A 21,017-nucleotide genomic window follows, 5' to 3' on the forward strand; every position below is an offset into this window, starting at 1 on the left:
AGAGGGCACATTTGTAAAGGAGTTGTCTTCCCTGTGGAAGGGCGCTCTGACGTCTGTACTCCGCAGAACTTTGCAGCAAACACCATACTGTACTTTTATGGTGTTTTGTCCCTTCCTGTTGCAGTTTGGCCTAGTGGTTAAAGAGTTGGTACCCCACAAAGTGCCACAGCCCCCTATCTCATGGTCAGACATAGGTTAAAAGGTTAATGTAATGAGAGGTGTCGTTTTCTCTGCCAGTCATACATTTGCGTCTGAGTTTGTGGAGGCATTCGCTGACATAGGGTGTATGGGTGCCCCTACAGATACATCAGACTGATGCATAACCCGAGGGACTTCCTGTGCGTGTGCTGTGCACTTTGTAAAGGAGGTTCTAGGTACCCACATACTACATGGTGTCATTGCTGCACGAGGACTATGTTATGCTCGCTGTGTTCATTTCTAATAAAGTTGTTTTTGAACCAGAAGCATAAATTTAAGGCAACCTCAGCAATGGATGCGTTTCATATTTCCCTCAGCAGTTGCAGGACACAGGTGTAGAAGTGGATCATAGATTCCTAAGAAGGAATAGCAGATGTTGCACGTGGCTGTCCTTACATTTTATTCATCAGAATATGGACACTTCTTAGTTGTGGCTAAATCTCAGACCCTGTACTCTTTCTTGGGTGAGTCTGCTGAGGGGTGTCGCGTGCGGGTGTAATTAAACGGCAGACTTCAGGCATTAGATAGGAGCCACATTGCTGCTCTGCGCGGACTGTCTGTAACACCTGGTAGCTGCAGAGTTGCACCAGCCATGTGGAGGCGCAGAATGTTCATCTGAACGTGACTGCTGGTGTCAGTACAACTGCCCATATCAGTGCAACTGCCCATATCATGCCCATATCTGCCCAGAAACTTGCAGGATGTGCAGCTGCACTGAGCACACTCCGGTGAGTGCTTATAGGAGAGGTCATACAGTCAGAAGAAACTGCAGCGCTCTATTCTCATTGGACAAAAGTTCACTCATCACTGTAGCCACGGTAACCACTCTTCAAAGATGGAAAAACAAATACAGTGATCGCTCACCAGCCGTCCATGTTGGTGAAGCTCATCTCATGGCACATGAACATTGGTGCTGGCCTCACCGTGCAGCTCAGTGACGGCTCTGAGCTCTGCTCAAAGTAAATGACGCAGTTATCAACATTTGGAATGTGGCTCTTATACTGTATGATCACAATGGGGTTTATCCTGTAGGGGATGTAGTTATGTGACTGGCAGTCGGGAATCCCGTTGGTCTCTATACTGCTGCCGGGATCCCGCTCTCTTAAAAGCCTGACAGTCGGCATGCCGACTGCCAGGGACTATTCCCACTCGTGGGTGTCCACGACAACCAACACCCACAGAGCGGGAATAGAACCTGTGGCGAGCGCAGCAAGCCACTGAGCCCGCAAGGGACTTCGTTGTGCTCGACCCCCCAAAACGCCGGTCGCACAAACCCAACCCTCCTGTAGGATCTGATCTCCTGGAATTGGCGTGATTCTGGCAGTTTAGCTGTTAAATTTAAAGCAGCAATTTGTTTTAAGGAAAACCAACCTGAAACCTATTCCATATACCCCAATGTGTACTGTATAACCCCCACCCCTCCCCTCATCTTTCCATACTAAATACATTATTGTCACATGATTTGATGATTTTTCTGGGAACAAAAATTGAATTTATTTATTTTTTAAACTACGGTATGACAAAGGCTGCAGAAGTAAGTGTCCGAGGATTCTCCTGTATCTGAGCATTGTAGGATCACTTGTGGTCATTTCATGCCAGCATACTAATATCACATCTGCAAGTGATCGCTAATTATTGGGGTGCAGGAGTGAAATAGAGTATGGAGTGTTCCCAGGTGAAGTGTCAGTGACATTGCTGGGTGTCCATACAGAGACACTACTGTTCTGCTGTGCTCTGTGGTGATGCAAGGGGTTACTCTCCGCTCAGTACACAGACACTGCCAGGCCCACTGCTATACCTCCATATATCACTGGCATTCTGGTTACTGGCCTAGGGCAAAACACACCTACACACTCATACTGTATCCTTTATTAGTATCATTGTCCTACCTACAGAGCGGCAGGAAACCTCTGAGACTAAAGGTGTGTCTTACTAACTGCCTCTGAGTGTGGGAAACGCACAGGGTACAGGAAAAGCAGCGTGACGCACAGCATGATGTGATACCAATACACCATTACAGTGAGGGGATAGCAATGGTTTTGTGAATTATTGTTACGAGAACTGTTTCTTATACAGCATGTAAGTCATCTACAGGAACACGAAACTGTCTCACATAGATGATGTCACTACATCACATCCTGCCTCACGTGGGTGGTGTCACTAAATTATATCCTGCCTCTCATACATGATGTCACTACATTATATCCCGTCTCACATAGATGTCAGTACATTATATCCCATCTCACATAGATGGTGTCACTACATTATATTCCGTCTCAGGTAGATGATGTTAGTACATTATTTCCTGGGCAGTCTCACATGGATGATGTCGCTACATTATATCACCTCTCACATAGATGATGTCACTACAAAACTGCAGAGCAATTTGTGGCACCGGGCCACTTCCTCAGACAGTGTTTCCCGACACCTGGTCGCTTCCTCAGGCAGCGTTTCCCGGCACCTGGTCGCTTCCTCAGGCAGCGTTTCCCGGCACCTGGTCACTTCCTCAGGCAGCGTTTCCCACCACCCGGTCACTTCCTCAGGCAGCGTTTCCCGCCACCCGGTCACTTCCTCAGGCAGCGTTTCCCGGCACCTGGTCACTTCCTCAGGCAGCATTTCCCGGCACCTCGTCACTTCCTCAGGCAGCGTTTCCCGACACCTCGTCACTTCCTCAGGCAGCGTTTCCCGCCACCTGGTCACTTCCTCAGGCAGCGTTTCCCGCCACCCGGTCACTTCCTCAGGCAGCGTTTCCCGGCACCTGGTCACTTCCTCAGGCAGCGTTTCCCGCCACCCGGTCACTTCCTCAGGCAGCATTTCCCTGCACCTCGTCACTTCCTCAGGCAGCGTTTCACAGCGCCTTGTTGCTTCCTCAGGCAGCGTTTTACGGCACCTTGTTGCTTCCTCAGGCAGCGTTTTCGGCACCTTGTTGCTTCCTCAGTCAGTGTTTCCCGGCACCTGGCCACTTCCTCTGGCAGTGTTTCTTGGCACCTTGTTGCTTTCTCAGTCAGCGTTTCCCGGCACCTGGCCATTTCTTCAGGCAGCGTTTCCTAGCACCTGGCCACTTCCTCAGGCAGCGTTTCCCAGCACCTGGCCACTTCCTCAGGCAGTGTTTCCCGGCACCTGGTCACTTCCTCAGGCAGCGTTTCCCAGGCACCTTGTTGCTTTCTCAGGCAGCGTTTCCCAGAACCTGGCCACTTCCTCGGGCACTCAGGCAGTGTTTACCGGCATTAGGCCACTTTCTCAGGCAGTGTTTGCCGGTATCTGGTCTCTTCCTCAGTGTTTATCGGCATTGGGCCGCTTCCTCAGGCAGCGTTTCCTGGCACCTGGCCTCTTCCTCAGGCAGTGTTTCCCGGTATCAGGCCTCTTCCTCAGTGTTTCCCGGCATTGGTTCGCTTCCTCAGGCAGTGGTTCCTGGCACCTGGCTTCTTCCTCAGGAGGTGTTTCCCGGCACTGGATTATTGATTATCATTTTTTGTTGGGTCATCTCTTTATTTGCCTATTGCAGCCCAGATTTCATGTTTGGGTAAAAGGGGGTTTGACCACTTATATCTTAAGTAATGACACTACCTTTAACAGTCCTATATGCTTGACTCCCATTTATAGAGAGTAAGGGACTCATTTTACATAGCAGAAGTGTCACATCAAAGATCTGATCTATGAAGTCTCCGCGCCGGAGATACTCTCTCTTGTTTTCAATTCTTTTTCTTTTGGGTTAAGTTGAGAACCCACTAGTTCTTCTTATTTTAGACTATATGACCACTGTAGGGCAACAGTCAGCTGGTCCAGAGTTACTGTAAGTGGGACGTATAGCGGGACAAGTCTAATAAAATCGAAACCTTATATTGTTAAAAAATAAGAGACTAAAAATCAAATTTTAACACACAAAAAAGAGTTACTACTATTTTGGAGAGTAATTAGAGTAATCATTTCACAAATTTCCATAGGAGTTATTAAAATGATCTGAAGCAGGACCCTGCCAGGGTAGTATGTATGGATGGTGATCTGAAGCAGGACCATGCCAGGGTAGCCTGTATGAATGGTGATCTGAAGCAGTACCCTGCCAAGGTAGCCTGTATGGATGGTGATCTGAAGCTGGACCCTGCCAGGGTAGTCTGTATGAATGGTGATCTGAAGCAGGACCCTGCCAGGGTAGTCTGTATGGATGGTGATCTGAAGCTGGTCCCTGCCAGGGTAGTCTGTATGAATGGTGATCTGAAACAGGACCCTGCCAGGGTAGTCTGTATGGATGGTGATCTGAAGCAGGACCCTGCCAGGGTAGTCTGTATGGATGGTGATCTGAAGCAGGACCCTGCCAGGGTAGTCTGTATGGATGGTGATCTGAAGCTGGACCTGCCAGGGTAGTCTGTATGAATGGTGATCTGAAGCAGGACCCTGCCAGGGTAGTCTGTATGGATGGTGATCTGAAGCAGGACCCTGCCAGGGTAGTCTGTATGAATGGTGATCTGAAACAGGACCCTGCCAGGGTAGTCTGTATGGATGGTGATCTGAAGCTGGACCTGCCAGGGTAGTCTGTATGAATGGTGATCTGAAGCAGGACCCTGCCAGGGTAGTCTGTATGGATGGTGATCTGAAGCAGGACCCTGCCAGGGTAGTCTGTATGGATGGTGATCTGAAGCAGGACCCTGCCAGGGTAGTCTGTATGAATGGTGATCTGAAGCAGGACCCTGCCAGGGTAGTCTGTATGAATGGTGATCTGAAGTTGGACCCTGCCAGGGTAGTCTGTATGAATGGTGATCTGAAGTTGGACCCTGCCAGGGTAGTCTGTATGAATGGTGATCTGAAGCAGGACCCTGCCAGGGTAGTCTGTATGAATGGTGATCTGAAGCAGGACCCTGCCAGGGTAGTCTGTATGAATGGTGATCTGAAACAGGACCCTGCCAGGGTAGTCTGTATGGATGGTGATCTGAAGCAGGACCCTGCCAGGGTAGTCTGTATGGATGGTGATCTGAAGCAGGACCCTGCCAGGGTAGTCTGTATGAATGGTGATCTGAAGCTGGACCCTGCCAGGGTAGTCTGTATGAATGGTGATCTGAAGCAGGACCTGCCAGGGTAGTCTGTATGAATGGTGATCTGAAGCTGGACCCTGCCAGGGTAGTCTGTATGAATGGTGATCTGAAGCAGGACCTGCCAGGGTAGTCTGTATGGATGGTGATCTGAAGCAGGACCCTGCCAGGGTAGTCTGTATGAATGGTGATCTGAAGCAGGACCTGCCAGGGTAGTCTGTATGAATGGTGATCTGAAGCTGGACCCTGCCAGGGTAGTCTGTATGAATGGTGATCTGAAGCAGGACCTGCCAGGGTAGTCTGTATGAATGGTGATCTGAAGCAGGACCCTGCCAGGGTAGTCTGTATGAATGGTGATCTGAAGTTGGACCCTGCCAGGGTAGTCTGTATGAATGGTGATCTGAAGCAGGACCCTGCCAGGGTAGTCTGTATGAATGGTGATCTGAAGCAGGACCCTGCCAGGGTAGTCTGTATGAATGGTGATCTGAAGCAGGACCTGCCAGGGTAGTCTGTATGAATGGTAGTGCAATAAAAGTATAATTTCAAAACGGTCTATTAAGATTAATTTCTATGACCGTACATATGGGCTAAATGCTCACTTTAGTTATAGATCTGTGATTTTACTGTCTGTATTAGTGTAACTTGTTCTCAGTTTTATCCCTGTACGGCGCTATTGGACCCTTGTGGCGCCTTATAAATTAAACAGTAATTATCTATGTGATGGTCCAGTGTGGAGAATTCTTAAAACATGGTTTCTGCCCAGGTATAAATGATAGTTTGGAATAACCTTAGGCCATTAGAGATGACGTCTATAGTTTTGCAGAATAAGTTCTGTCCCTGCCTGCCCTGCAGACGGTGTAAATTGAGCTCCAGTATTGGAGTAGGATAGAGAATTGCCCACAGGTAAATGCCTGCCTTTGTGTATACAGGGTGGTGTCTCAGCTATTGGCGGAGATGGACGGACTACACTCGTCAAACGATGTCTTCGTGATTGGAGCCACAAATCGCCCTGATCTGTTGGATTCAGCTTTGCTGCGACCTGGGAGGTAGAGTACATTTTCCTTTAGCTGTTTGTTCATAAACTGATATGTCCTATCCTATACTACCTACAGTACATGGAGATATACAATAGACCTGGTCCCCTGAATAACAAAGACACCATTTGAATACACTGGTCCTGGGTTAGCTCCTGCATGCTACATATATAGTAAATGTCCTTTATAATATTGTATTTAGATGTAATAAAAGACTTAAATATTTGTACTTTAATAAGTAACATTGAAGGTGACAATTTTAAGTGCTAGTAATGACTATTATGTACCATGGAAAAGTTTGGCTTAGATGTGATTCTATTTGCCCGGATCAGCATGGTATCCCTAGTACTTTAGACTGTAAGCTCTCACGAGCAGGGCCCTGTTCCCTCATGTGCTTTTCATTCCCTCAGTCACAGTATACCATCATCTCCTTCCCACTGCTATCAATCAATCAGCTCCTAACTGTCATGTCATAGGCTACACTAGATAAATGATAGAAGCTGATTGGTCAACTTTTCCATTTTATCTTTCTCTACGGCTCAATGTATCTACTTTTCAGTCTGTAAAACATCTCTGTAATATATGGTTGGTGCTAATGTTACAATGCTGGTAAGATGTGGGAAACCCTCTATAGATGCGTAGTGAGATGTGTGAGATCTTCTGGTCCAGGATACCGGACAGTATTATAGCCCTGAATGACCGGCTTTGGGCGCCTGATTTTACAACCTGATTATATGGGCTCCTTACGCAGTTGTGGTTTCCATGTTCCCCCAGGTTTGACAAACTGGTGTATGTTGGGATTAATGAGGACCGTGAGTCACAGCTGAAAGTTCTAGAGGCCATAACACGCAAGTGAGTATCTGCATGTGCGTCAGCTGTACATGTTTTGTGTCGGCGTGTTTTAAAGGGGCATTTCTTTGATGCTATACAATTTTGTATGTTTTATGTGCAATATAGTCCTGTGCACTAGGTTGTGACTTCTGGTAAACTGTGTTACGATGCTTCAGGGGACAATGGTATTTTATTAACATTTATGTAGCGCCAGCATCCTCCAAAACGCTTGACAATTGGGAATAAAAACACTAAAACAATAGTGTACTACTAGACAAAGTGGTAAGACGGCGCTCGCAATAAGCTTACAATCTATTTCAGTGATGGGGAACCTTTGGCACTCCAGCTGTTGTAGAACTAAACATCCCAGCATGCCCTGCTGCCAGGGGCATCTCTAGAGAGGAGGGGACCTGTGTGCAGACTCCGTGTTTAGGCCCCCTCCTCTCCCATAGCCGTCACCGCTGCGCTAGCGCTCTGAGCGCTGTAGACTCTGTCAGAGTGCCAGAGTCTACAGCGCATGCGCTGGACTCCGAAAAATGGCCGCCGCACCATTTTTTCGGAGTCTTGCGCATGCGCTGTAGACTCTGGCACTGTGCCAGAGTCTCTAGTGGTCAGTGCACTAGTAGCGGCGCTACGGGAGAGGAGGGGCCCACAGCGATGGACTCCGGAAAGGTAAGTATAGGAGAAATGTGTGTATAGGGGGCCCCCCCTGGACTCAGGGGCCCGTGTGCACCGCACACACTGCACCCATTATAGATACGCCACTGCCTGCTACAGTTTTAGCATGGCCAAATAGCAAAACTGTAGCACGGCATGCTGGGATGTGTAGGTCAACAACAGCTGGAGTGCCAAAGGTTCCCCATCACTGGTCTATTTGGACAATATGAGTTTGATGCATGAATTTAAATGCTGCGGATTCTGAATAGATCCAGGTGGATTGTTGAGAGATTTTCTTTTAATAATCCATCTTGAGTCATAATAAAGTTATAATTACGGGTTGTAGCCAGGAAAAAATTTGTCACTTTAGTCTACAACCTCCACAATTTAACAGTCGGATTGTCTGCAATTGAAATGTCTACAATGAAAAGGTCGACAAGTAGGGGATCGGTCTGTGAACGACAATATGTGCATTGCAAAAGATTGGTGTTGTGGAAATTACATTGTAACTAGTCCAGGAAACATTACTAAACTATCTGCGTTTGGGTGTATTGTCATTTGTGTACTCAACGTATGATAGCTGTGATACTATTGTGGACATGGGGCCTTATTCAGCCTCAGTTGCAAAATTGCGAATTGGGTGAATATCGACAGACTGTGCATGCGCTACGAATGCATTGCGCGTGCACAAAGGCTAAAATGCGATCGCAGCTTCAGTGAAATGTGATCGCAATTTGAGTGACAGGAAGTGACCATTCGTGGGTGTTAAAATGGCGTTTGTGGGGAGTGGTTGGAAAAGTGCTGGCAGATCTTATCCGGTTTTGGGCGTGTATGTGACGTCAGTTGCAATGGTTTGTGTATAAAAACATGGCGCCGGTGTGACTGCACACTCATTATTCTGAGTAGGCATGGTTCAACCGCAACTGTCGTTGGTACTTGATTTCTGAGTATGCATCGCAATTATGCGAATGTATATGCAATTTCTCTGACGTCCTAGTGGATGCTGGGAACTCCGTAAGGACCATGGGGAATAGCGGCTCCGCAGGAGACTGGGCACAACTAAAGAAAGCTTTAGGTCACCTGGTGTGCACTGGCTCCTCCCACTATGACCCTCCTCCAAGCCTCAGTTAGATTTTGTGCCCGGCCGAGGTTGGATGCACACTAGGGGCTCTCCTGAGCCCTTAGAAAGAAAGTATAGATTTAGGTTTTTTATTTTCAGTGAGACCTGCTGGCAACAGGCTCACTGCAGCGAGGGACTAAGGGGAGAAGAAGCGAACTCGCCTGCTTGCAGCCGGATTGGGCTTCTTAGGCTACTGGACACCATTAGCTCCAGAGGGATCGACCGCAGGCCCAGTCCTTGGTGTTCGGTCCCGGAGCCGCGCCGCCGTCCCCCTTACAGAGCCAGAAGCAAGAAGAGGTCCGGAAAATCGGCGGCAGAAGACATCAGTCTTCACCAAGGTAGCGCACAGCACTGCAGCTGTGCGCCATTGCTCCTCATGTACACCTCACACTCCGGTCACTGAGGGTGCAGGGCGCTGGGGGGGGGGGGCGCCCTGAGCAGCAATATTAACACCTTGGCTGGCAAAAATACCACAATATATAGCCCCAGAGGCTATATATGTGGTAAATACCCCTGCCAGAATCCAGAAAAAAGCGGGAGAAAAGTCCGCGAAAAAGGGGCGGAGCTATCTCCCTCAGACACACTGGCGCCATTTACTCTTCACAGTGCAGCTGGAAGAAAGCTCCCCAGGCTCTCCCCTGTAGTTTTCAGGCTCAAAGGGTTAAAAAGAGAGGGGGGGCACTAAATTTAGGCGCAATATTATATATACAAGCAGCTATTGGAGAAATTTCACTCAGTTATAGTGTTAATCCCCACATTATATAGCGCTCTGGTGTGTGCTGGCATACTCTCTCTCTGTCTCCCCAAAGGGCTTTGTGGGGTCCTGTCCTCAGTCAGTGCATTCCCTGTGTGTGTGCGGTGTGTCGGTACAGCTGTGTCGACATGTTTAATGAGGAGGCTTATATGGTGACGGAGCAGATGCCGATAAATGTGATGTCGCCCCCTGTGGGGCCGACACCAGAGTGGATGGTTAGGTGAAAGGTATTAACCGACAGTGTCAACTCCTTACATAAAAGGGTGGATGACGTAACAGCTGTGGGACAACCGGCTTCTCAGTCCGCGCCTGCCCAGGCGTCTCAAAGGCCATCAGGGGCTCAAAAAAAAAAAAAAAACGCCCGCTCACTCAGATGGCAGACACAGATGTCGACACGGAGGCTGACTCCTGTGTCGACAAGGTTGAGACATATACACAATCCACTAGGAACATCCGTGACTTAATCCCGGCAATAAAAAATGTGTTACACATTTCTGACATTAACCCAAGTACCACTAAAAAGAGTTTTATGTTTGGGGAGAAAAAGCAGGCAGTGTTTTGTTCCCCCATCAGATGAATGAATGACGTGTGTGAAAAGCGTGGGTTCCCCCCGATAAGAAACTGGTAATTTCTAAAAAGTTACTGATGGCGTACCCTTTCCCGCCAGAGGATAAGTTACGCTGGGAGATATCCCCTAGGGTGGATAAGGCGCTCACACGGTTGTCAAAAAAGGTGGCACTATCCTGAAGTCTGTATTTACACACTCAGGTACTAGACTGAGACCTGCAGATCGTGCTGCTGCAGCGTGGTCGGTGACCCTGTCACACATGAGAACATATTAAAGACGTCGTCTTATATATGAGGGATGCACAGAGGGATATTTTGCCGGCTGGCATCCAAAATGAATGTAATGACCATTCTGTCAGGAGGGTATTAGAGACCTGTCACTGGACAGGTGATGCTGACTTTAAAAGGCACATAGAGACTCTGCCTTATAAGGGTGAGGAATTATTTGGGGATGGTCTCTGGGACCTCGTATCCATTACCTCAGGTTTCCTCACAGACTAAGAAAGCACTGTATTATCAGGTACAGTCCTTTCGGCTTCAGAAAAACAAGCGGGTCAAAGGCGCTTCCTTTCTGTACAGAGACATGGGGAGAGGGAAAAAGCTGCACCAGTCAGCCTGTTCCCAGAATCAAAATTCTTCTCTCGCTTCCTCTGAGTCCACAGCATGACGCGGGGGCTCCACAGGTGTAGCCAGGTACGGTGGGGGGACGTCTCAAAAATTTCAGCGATCAGTGGGCTCGCTCACAGGTGGATCCTCAAATATGCCTGGCCGACAGCTCCCTCAGGCAGGGAGGCTGCGCTAGAGGCAATTAATAAGCTGTATTCCCAGCAGGTAATACTCAAGGTGCCCCTACTTCAACAAGGACGGGGTTACTATTCCACACGGTTTGGGGTACCGAAACCGCATGGTTCGGTGTGACCCATTTTATATTTAAACTTGAACACATACATAAAAAAAAATTCAAGTTCAAGATGGAATCGCTCAGGGCGGTTATTGCAAGCCTGGACGAGGGGGATTACATGGGATCCCGGGACATCAAGGATGCTTACCTGCATGTCCCCATTTACCATCCTCGCCAGGAGTACCTCAGATTTGTGGTACAGGATTACCATTACCAAGTCCGGACACTGCCGTTTGGACTGTACATGGCACCGAGAGTGTTTACCAAGGTAATGGCCAAAATGATGATACTCCTAAAAAAAATAATAAAAAAAAGGGAGTTTTAAGTATCCCGTACTTGGACAATATCCTTATAAGGGCAAGGTCCAAGGAGCAGTTGCTAGTCGGGGTAGCACTATTTTGGAAAGTGCTACAACAGCACGGTTGGATTCTAAACAGTCCAAAGTCACAGCTGGTTCCTACGACACGTCTACTGTTCCTGGGGATGGTTCTGGACACAGAACAGAAATAAGTGTTTCTCCCGGAGGAGAAAGCCAAGGAACTGTCATCTCTAGTCAGAGACCTCGTGAAGCAAAAACAGGTATCGGTGCATCATTGCACGCGAGTCCTGGGAAAAAATGGTAGCTTCCTACGAAGCAATCCCATTCGGCAGGTTCCATTCAAGAGGGCCGCAGGTTCGGCATACAGGACTAGGTCCTAGTGACCATGGATGCCAGCCTTTGAGGCTGGGGGGCAGTCACACAGGGAAAAAACTTCCAGGGACTTTGGTCAAGTCAAGTGACTTCCCTACACATAAATATTCTGGAACTGAGGGCCATTTACAATGCCCTGAGTCAGGCAAGGCCTCTGCTTCAAAACCAGCCGGTACTGATCCAATCAGACAACATCACGGCAGTCGCCCATGTAAACCAACGGGGCGGCACAAGAAGCAGGATGGCGATGGCAGAAGCCACAAGGATTCTCAGATGGGCGGAAAATCATGTGTTAACACTGTCAGCAGTGTTCATTCCCGGAGTGGACGACTGGGAAGCAGATCTTCTCAGCGGACACGACCTCCACCCGGGAGAGTGGGGATTTCATCCAGAAGTCTTCCAAAGGATTGTACACCATTGGGAAAGGCCACAGGTGGACATGATGGCGTCCCGCCTCAACAAAAAGCTATAAAAGATATTGCGCCAGGTCAAAGGACCCTCAGGCGATAGCTGTGGACGCTCTGGTAACACCGTGGGTGTACCAATCGGTTTATGTGTTCCTCCCTCTGCCTCTCATACAAAAGGTACTGAGAATAATAGGAAGGCGAGGAGTAAGAACGATACTCGTGGTTCCGGATTGGCCAAGAAGAGCGTGGTACCCAGAACTTCAAGAAATTATATCAGAGGACCCATGGCCTCTGCCGCTCAGACAGGACCTGCGGCAGCAGGGGCCCTGTCTGTTCCAAGACTTACCGCGGCTACGTTTTGACGGCATGGCGGTTGAACGCCGGATCCTAAAGGAAAAGGGCATTCCGGAGGAAGTCATTCCTACGCTGATTCAAGCCAGGAAAGATGTAACTGCAAAACATTATCACCGCATATGGCGAAAATATGTTGCTTGGTGTGAGGCCAAAAAGGCCCCAACAGAGGAATTTCAACTAGGTCGATTTCTGCATTTCCTACAAGCAGGAGTGTCTATGGGCCTAAAATTAGGCTCCATTAAGGTACAGATCTCGGCTCTGTCGATTTTCTTCCAAAAAGAACTAGCTTCAGTACCTGAAGTTCAGACATTGTAAAAGGAGTGCTGCATATTCAGCCCCCGGTTGTGCCTCCAGTGGCACCTTGGGTTCTCAACGTGGTGTTGAGTTTCTTAAAATCACATTGGTGTGAGCCACTAAAAACCGTGGATCTAAAATATCTCACGTGGAAAGTGGTCATGTTATTGGCCTTGGCTTCGGCCAGGCGTGTATCAGAATTGGCGGCTTTGTCATATAAAAGTCCTTATCTGATTTTCCATATGGATAGGGCAGAATTGAGGACTCGTCCCCAGTTTCTCCCTAAGGTGATATCAGCTTTTCACTTGAACCAACTATTGTGGTGCCTGCGGCTACTAGGGACTTGGAGGATTCCAAGTTACTGGACGTAGTCAGGGCCTTGAAAAATTATGTTTCCAGGACGGCTAGAGTCAGGAGAACTGACTCGCTGTTTCTCCTGTATGCACCCAGCAAACTGGGTGCTCCTGCTTCTAAGCAGACTATTGCTCGCTGGATTTGTAGCACAATTCAGCTGGCGCATTCTGCGGCTGGACTACCGCAGCCAAAATCGGTAAAAGCCCATTCCACAAGGAAGGTGGGCTCATCTTGGGCAGCTGCCCGAGGGGTCTCGGCTTTCCAACTTTGCCGAGCTGCAACTTGGTCAGGGGCAAACACGTTTGCTAAATTCTACAAAATTGATACCCTGGCTGAGGAGGACCTGGAGTTCTCTCATTCGGTGCTGCAGAGTCATCCGCACTCTCCCGCCCGTTTGGGAGCTTTGGTATAATCCCCATGGTCCTTACGGAGTTCCCAGCATCCACTAGGACGTCAGAGAAAATAAGATTTTACTCACCGGTAAATCTATTTCTCGTAGTCCGTAGTGGATGCTGGGCGCCCATCCCAAGTGCGGATTGTCTGCAATACTTGTATATAGTTATTGCCTAACTAAAGGGTTATTGTTGAGCCATCTGTTGAGAGGCTCAGTTATATTCATACTGTTAACTGGGTATAGTATCACGAGTTATACGGTGTGATTGGTGTGGCTGGTATGAGTCTTACCCGGGATTCAAAATCCTTCCTTATTATGTCAGCTCGTCCGGGCACAGTGTCCTAACTGAGGCTTGGAGGAGGGTCATAGTGGGAGGAGCCAGTGCACACCAGGTGACCTAAAGCTTTCTTCTTTAGTTGTGCCCAGTCTCCTGCGGAGCCGCTATTCCCCATGGTCCTTACGGAGTTCCCAGCATCCACTACGGACTACGAGAAATAGATTTACCGGTGAGTAAAATCTTATTTTTGCATTTACATCAGAGGGTGTCTTATATTTCTGGACAGCTCTTCAGATGTGCTTTGTGAACTATTATTATTACTATGATTAATAATAAATTAATAATAACAGTTACTTATATAACGCCAGCATACTGCATTGTGTTTTACAATTAGGAACGATAGAGTAATAAAACAAGATTGGGTAATAGCGGACAGTCGAAGAGGTACGATTGGTTCCCGGAATAGAGTGTTCTCACTCCTGTGTCATGTCATGTCATGGGCTGAACGCTATCTTCTGCTATCTGAGACTATTTCAGTGACCATCAGACTGTCTCCGTGCCAGATGCAGTCTATGAAGTATCCCCTTTTCTTGTAGGTTCTCTCTGGACCCCGCTGTGGAACTTTCCCTGGTATTAGAATACTGTCCGACTGCCCTGACCGGTGCTGACCTCTATGCTCTGTGTGCAGACGCAATGATGAGTGCCGTTAAGGAGAACATCAAGTGTCTGCAGGAAGGCAAGTACCAGGGATTTTGTAAATTGTAAATGGTGGGATTAGGTGCAGGATGGAAGCTGGAAGGGAAAGTGGTCACTCCATGGAAGGAGCTTAGTAAACTGGAGACCCTGCTTAGTTTGATGGGTCTACTTGTTGCTGGGGGTTCTTCTAGTGTCATTGGTATATTGAGGTCACTAGACTTTGTTGGAAACTGCATCAGCACCAGTTTAAGGTATTTGACCGGGTACTGAGTTGTTAATGTCTAGTTTGTAGCTTTCAACTTTTCCAGAGTCAATTGACAATTTTCACAGAACCCAATTGACCATTCACAGCAGCTCAATCCATACAAATGACGTGGTCATTAAGTAGTATCCATGTAGTTTCTCTGTTAGGCAGTGTCTGTTATCTTGCTGTGCAGACAACCTACTGTATACAAATTACCTGAGCTCACTTCTCTGCTGCCTGCCCCTGACATTTGGTTTCTTCCTATTCTCCTTTGAGTCCAGTTTCAATCCTCATGAGGCCCCTGGAGTCCACATCTTATCCCTGTTACAATCAGGAACCAAATGAAATAGTTTCTAGCTCCATATCTGCATCTCTGGACTGTGGTGGTGGCAATCACTAAAGAGGTCTGATACTATTTTGCGTCTGTGGTTTAGGTATAGTAAAGAACTGTTGGCATATCACTCCCAGTAAATGGGCTGATGCTTCAGAAAGAACAAAACATCACAAACATACCTTAGATTTGGATACAGCATATTATATGTGGGAACCGGGCATACGTCAGAATGCACACATAGGCCTATATATCAGACCTAAAAGAGGGACACATGGATTTGATTCAAGAGCAATTACAGCTGTTATGGGTGGAGGACTCTATCAAGTGGATAATTTTCTATTGGGATTTCCAGTCTTGGGTCCTACAGTTAACCCTGAAGTGTTTACCAGGGTAATGGTCTTCATTTCAGCTAACCACCTATCCGGATAAAATGATAATTAGCACCCCCCATCTCTGGACTTTGTAGAAGACCATCTGCATGTAGCAGTGCAGTGACATAGATGTCCAACACATCTGTCCCTGACTCCAGCTATGAGTGGACCCACCACACTCCAGTTTGATTCTGCCATCAATGCTACTTTCTTGTGGCAGTTGCAGGGCAGGGGCATCAGCACTTTGAGTTTAACTTGCCCACCATTGCACCAAGTGAGGCGCCTTGTACATGCCACTATAGATGCAGTCCGATTTGCCCAGTTCAGTTTGAGCTGTAGCAGAATTACTGAGGGTGTGGGATACATCTCTGTCTCATGTCACCTTTTTTAAGGGTTAATTGGACTGGTATGTGGTGACCATGAGTGCCAGTCTCAAAGGCTGACAATCAGATTGGAGGGCCGCAGGCTCGATATGTTCTGAATTGGAAACTTATGTCTTCTGTTGATCTATAGGGTCTTCAGGATGGCAATAGTCAAGTACTTAAACCGTCAAGGCAGCATCTTCTGTGCCCTGGCATTGGCAGGGGATGCAGTCAATTTACCTACATTCAAAATCCATACGGTCAAAATCCAGACAACAAGTGACCGACTGTCAAAATCCTGACAAGTGACCGACGGTCAAAATCCCGACATGGTGAAAATACCGACATTTAAAATACAGACAAGGTCAAAATACTAACATTTAAAATGTCGGCAGGTCAAAAAGTCGACATGAGTTTTTCATTATTTTTTAATTGAAACCGACTTGTTCATACAGTACTTTACCATCCCAGTGGACTTGGAGGGGGAATATAATAGTGTGCTGAGAGCAGCGAGCCTTGCAAGGGGACGCGGTACACTTATACGGTGTCCATGTTGACCCATGTCGACATACACACCCAAAGAAATAATGAAAAACTTGTGTCAACTTTTTGACCTGTCGACATTTTAAATGTCGGTATTTTGACTGTCGGTATTAAAACCTTGTTGGGATTTTGACTGTCGGTCAATTGTTGTCGGGATTTTGACCGTGGGGATTTTGATTGTATGTATTTGCCTTACAGCAATGAGGTCATGGGTTCAATTCCCATCATGGCCCTAACTGTGCGGAGTTTGTATATTCTTCCCGTACTTGCGTGGGTTTCCTCACGCAACCCAAAAATATACTGGTAGGTTAATTGGCTCCCAACAAAATTAACCCTAGTATGAATGTGTCTGTGTGTACATGCGATAGGGAATATAGATTGTAAGCTCCACTGGGGCAGGGACTGATGTGAATGGGCAAAATATTCTCTGTAAAGCGCTACGGAATATGTGTGCGCTATGTAAATAACTGGTGATAAATAATGTATTTCATACTAAACCCATTGACAGATGTCAAGTAAGATAATTCCCTGTGAACAAGGGGCTGAGGCTACTCTATCAGCCATTTCCATCCAGGCAGTGGAGTATCGGGAGGGCAATTTTAGTTAGCTAGAAGACCATGGACCCTACAGAATGGTTGCTGCTGCCAGAGGGGGTGGTCTTCAGTATGCCGACTGTCGGGATCCCGACGCACAGTATACCGGTGCCAGAATCCCGTCAGCCGACATACTGACACTTTTTCTCCCTCGTGGGGGTCCACGACCCCCCTGGAAGGAGAATAAAATAGCGTAGCGCGCCACTGTGCCCGCAGCGTGGCAAGCGCAGCGAGCCCGCAAGGGGCTCATTTGCGCTCGCCACGCTGTCGGTATGCCGGCGGTTGAGCTCCCGGCGCCGGTATGCTGGTCGCCAGGAGCCCGGCCGCCGGGATACCATACTACACCCGCCAGGGGTCTCCGAGCAGTGCATCAGACAGTGTCTACAGTACTGTACACACTCCTAACACCCGTAAGCAGCATAAATACAATTGTATTGTGGACCCTTCGTTCTCTTTGTCTGGATCTTCTTATGAATGGCGTTGTGTTTGGCCTTGACCACTTATGAACATCCCCGTTAACATCATGGCACATAAGGACATTACTTCTGCAGCATAAGGTTTTCTTAGAGAGAATCATAAACATCTCAGCTCCTCTAGCTCCTGTTTCAGTATTAGCTCGTATGTTGCAGTGACCTCTGGCTTCTGTCACAGGGAAGGGAAGGGCTCACGTACGGCCACCGTTTAACCACCTGGTTTTGCACTGGACTAAGGGGCATTATTCTGAGCCCATTCCAAGGTTCTGCTGACAGAGCTTTGCTAAGGTTATTTTTTACCCAGGTCATTTGCTCAGACTATCCGATCTAGCGGTGCTATGCTTCTTTCCACCATGTAATGTCCATATGGCCAGTATGCTGCCCATCTGCCAGTTGCGGAATGGCCTGCGTGTTGCTTCTGTGTTCTTATGTCCATTCAATCTCCTATTATCCTGTCGCTCTGGAGAAAAGGGATTTATCTAAGCAGTAACTGGTGACGTTTTTGGGCTTATTACAATCAGAAGCTACGAGTACCCATTAGCTGCCATTACGGTTATTCATGCAGTGCCGTCTGCTTATGTCCTCTCAGGATTGGATGAGCCCGGTACGGAGCTGCTTCTTCGCATGGAACATCTCGTTCAGGCCGCGGAGCGACTTCGTCCTTCTGTGTCACAGCAGGAACTAGAACGCTTTGAGAAGGTCCACAAGCAGTTTTCTGCGACAACCCCCAATATATAACAGTCGCTTTTTACAGCACCCGGATGATGAATGGTTCATAGTGTTGGGAAGTGATATTGTCCAGGAAAACTGACAATGTATAAGATTGAACAACAGCTTGTGAGCAGCAGTGACTCCCGTCATTCTACGTTCCATAGTTATAGTGCTGAAATCGTGTACAATGTCTGAGTATTCTCTGCCTAATGCTCATTTATGTATATATTCCTGTAATAAACATCTGTATAAACAGTGTGACGCTATGTAATCAGTAGAAGCGCTCGTGTAGATAGTATACCTGATATATGACTTCAGATCTGTATCTGTAATTCTACTAATCTGACTAGAACATGCTCAGTATGGGAAACAAAACAGCACTGCCCGGCCCAACGGCTTGTAACCTGGGGAATGACCGGTCCATAGTACTAGGATCCATATAAGTTACGGTAGAGGGCACGGCTTCATATAGAATCTATGCTGCAGCAGGATGTGAGGATGATGTTGTTTTATCATATATCACAGATTGTTAAATGCTGTCTGAAAACCCATATCTTCTCTAGATACTACCCATACTGGTACACTGTAGTTGTGCCTACCCTACCTACACTGATAAACCCTACCCACAGCTGTATTATATGCTCTGGCACACCTTACCCCCATCTACCCGACCCACACTGATATACCCTACTACATGCACTGGCACACCCTACCCCCGCCTATCCTACCCGCACTGATAAACCCTACCCCCAGCTGTACTACATGCACTGGCACACCTTACCCCCATCTACCCGACCCACACTGATATACCCTACTACATGCACTGGCACACCCTACCCCCGCCTATCCTGCCCGCACTGATAAACCCTACCCCCAGCTGTACTACATGCACTGGCACACCTTACCCCCATCTACCCGACCCACACTGATATACCCTACTACATGCACTGGCACACCCTACACTCATCTACCCAACCCACACTGATATACCCTACTACATGCACTGGCACACCCTACACTCATCTACCCAACCCACACTGATATACCCTACCCCCAGCTGTACTACATGCACTGGCACACCTTACCCCCATCTACCCGACCCACACTGATAAACCCTACTACATGCACTGACACACCCTGCACCCATCTACCCAACCCACACTGATATACCCTACTACATGCACTGGCACACCCTGCACCCATCTACCCAACCCACACTGATATACCCTACTACATGCACTGGCACACCCTACACTCATCTACCCAACCCACACTGATATACCCTACTACATGCACTGGCACACCCTACAGTCATCTACCCGACCAACACTGATATACCCTACTACATGCACTGGCACACCCTACACTCATCTACCCAACCCACACTGATATACCCTACTACATGCACTGGCACACCCTACACTCATCTACCCAACCCACACTGATATACCCTACTACATGCACTGGCACACCCTACACTCATCTATCCAACCCACACTGATATACCCTACTACATGCACTGGCACACCCTACACTCATCTACCCAACCCACACTGATATACCCTACCCCCAGCTGTACTACATGCACTGGCACACCTTACCCCCATCTACCCGACCCACACTGATAAACCCTACTACATGCACTGACACACCCTGCACCCATCTACCCAACCCACACTGATATACCCTACTACATGCACTGGCACACCCTGCACCCATCTACCCAACCCACACTGATATACCCTACTACATGCACTGGCACACCCTACACTCATCTACCCAACCCACACTGATATACCCTACTACATGCACTGGCACACCCTACACTCATCTACCCGACCAACACTGATATACCCTACTACATGCACTGGCACACCCTACACTCATCTACCCAACCCACACTGATATACCCTACTACATGCACTGGCACACCCTACACTCATCTACCCAACCCACACTGATATACCCTACTACATGCACTGGCACACCCTACACTCATCTACCCAACCCACACTGATATACCCTACTACATGCACTGGCACACCCTACACTCATCTACCCGACCCACACTGATATACCCTACTACATGCACTGGCACACCCTACACTCATCTACCCAACCCACACTGATATACCCTACTACATGCACTGGCACACCCTACACTCATCTACCCAACCCACACTGATATACCCTACCCCCAGCTGTACTACATGCACTGGCACACCTTACCCCCATCTACCCGACCCACACTGATAAACCCTACTACATGCACTGACACACCCTGCACCCATCTACCCAACCCACACTGATATACCCTACTACATGCACTGGCACACCCTGCACCCATCTACCCAACCCACACTGATATACCCTACTACATGCACTGGCACACCCTACACTCATCTACCCAACCCACACTGATATACCCTACTACATGCACTGGCACACCCTACAGTCATCTACCCGACCAACACTGATATACCCTACTACATGCACTGGCACACCCTACACTCATCTACCCAACCCACACTGATATACCCTACTACATGCACTGGCACACCCTACACTCATCTACCCAACCCACACTGATATACCCTACTACATGCACTGGCACACCCTACACTCATCTACCCAACCCACACTGATATACCCTACTACATGCACTGGCACACCCTACACTCATCTACCCAACCCACACTGATATACCCTACTACATGCACTGGCACACCCTACACTCATCTACCCAACCCACACTGATATACCCTACTACATGCACTGGCACACCCTACACTCATCTACCCGACCGACACTGATATACCCTACTACATGCACT

The 21,017-nt window shown here is 48.0% G+C and overlaps 1 protein-coding gene across 1 annotated transcript in view; it reads left to right on the forward strand.

The window, feature by feature from the left end:
* Positions 1-18,442, forward strand: part of PEX6 (peroxisomal biogenesis factor 6) — a 105,107-nt gene extending 86,665 nt beyond the window's left edge. The window contains exons 14-17 of the mRNA XM_063918743.1: positions 6,152-6,268; positions 7,031-7,108; positions 14,454-14,593; positions 18,063-18,442. Coding sequence (XP_063774813.1) covers positions 6,152-6,268; positions 7,031-7,108; positions 14,454-14,593; positions 18,063-18,211 — 484 coding nt within the window. The 3' untranslated portion in view covers positions 18,212-18,442. The remainder of the gene's footprint in view (positions 1-6,151; positions 6,269-7,030; positions 7,109-14,453; positions 14,594-18,062) is intronic.
* The last annotated feature ends 2,575 nt before the right edge of the window (positions 18,443-21,017 follow it).

The sequence above is a fragment of the Pseudophryne corroboree genome, chromosome 4 (assembly GCF_028390025.1).
Source record: "Pseudophryne corroboree isolate aPseCor3 chromosome 4, aPseCor3.hap2, whole genome shotgun sequence".
NCBI lineage: Eukaryota > Metazoa > Chordata > Amphibia > Anura > Myobatrachidae > Pseudophryne > Pseudophryne corroboree.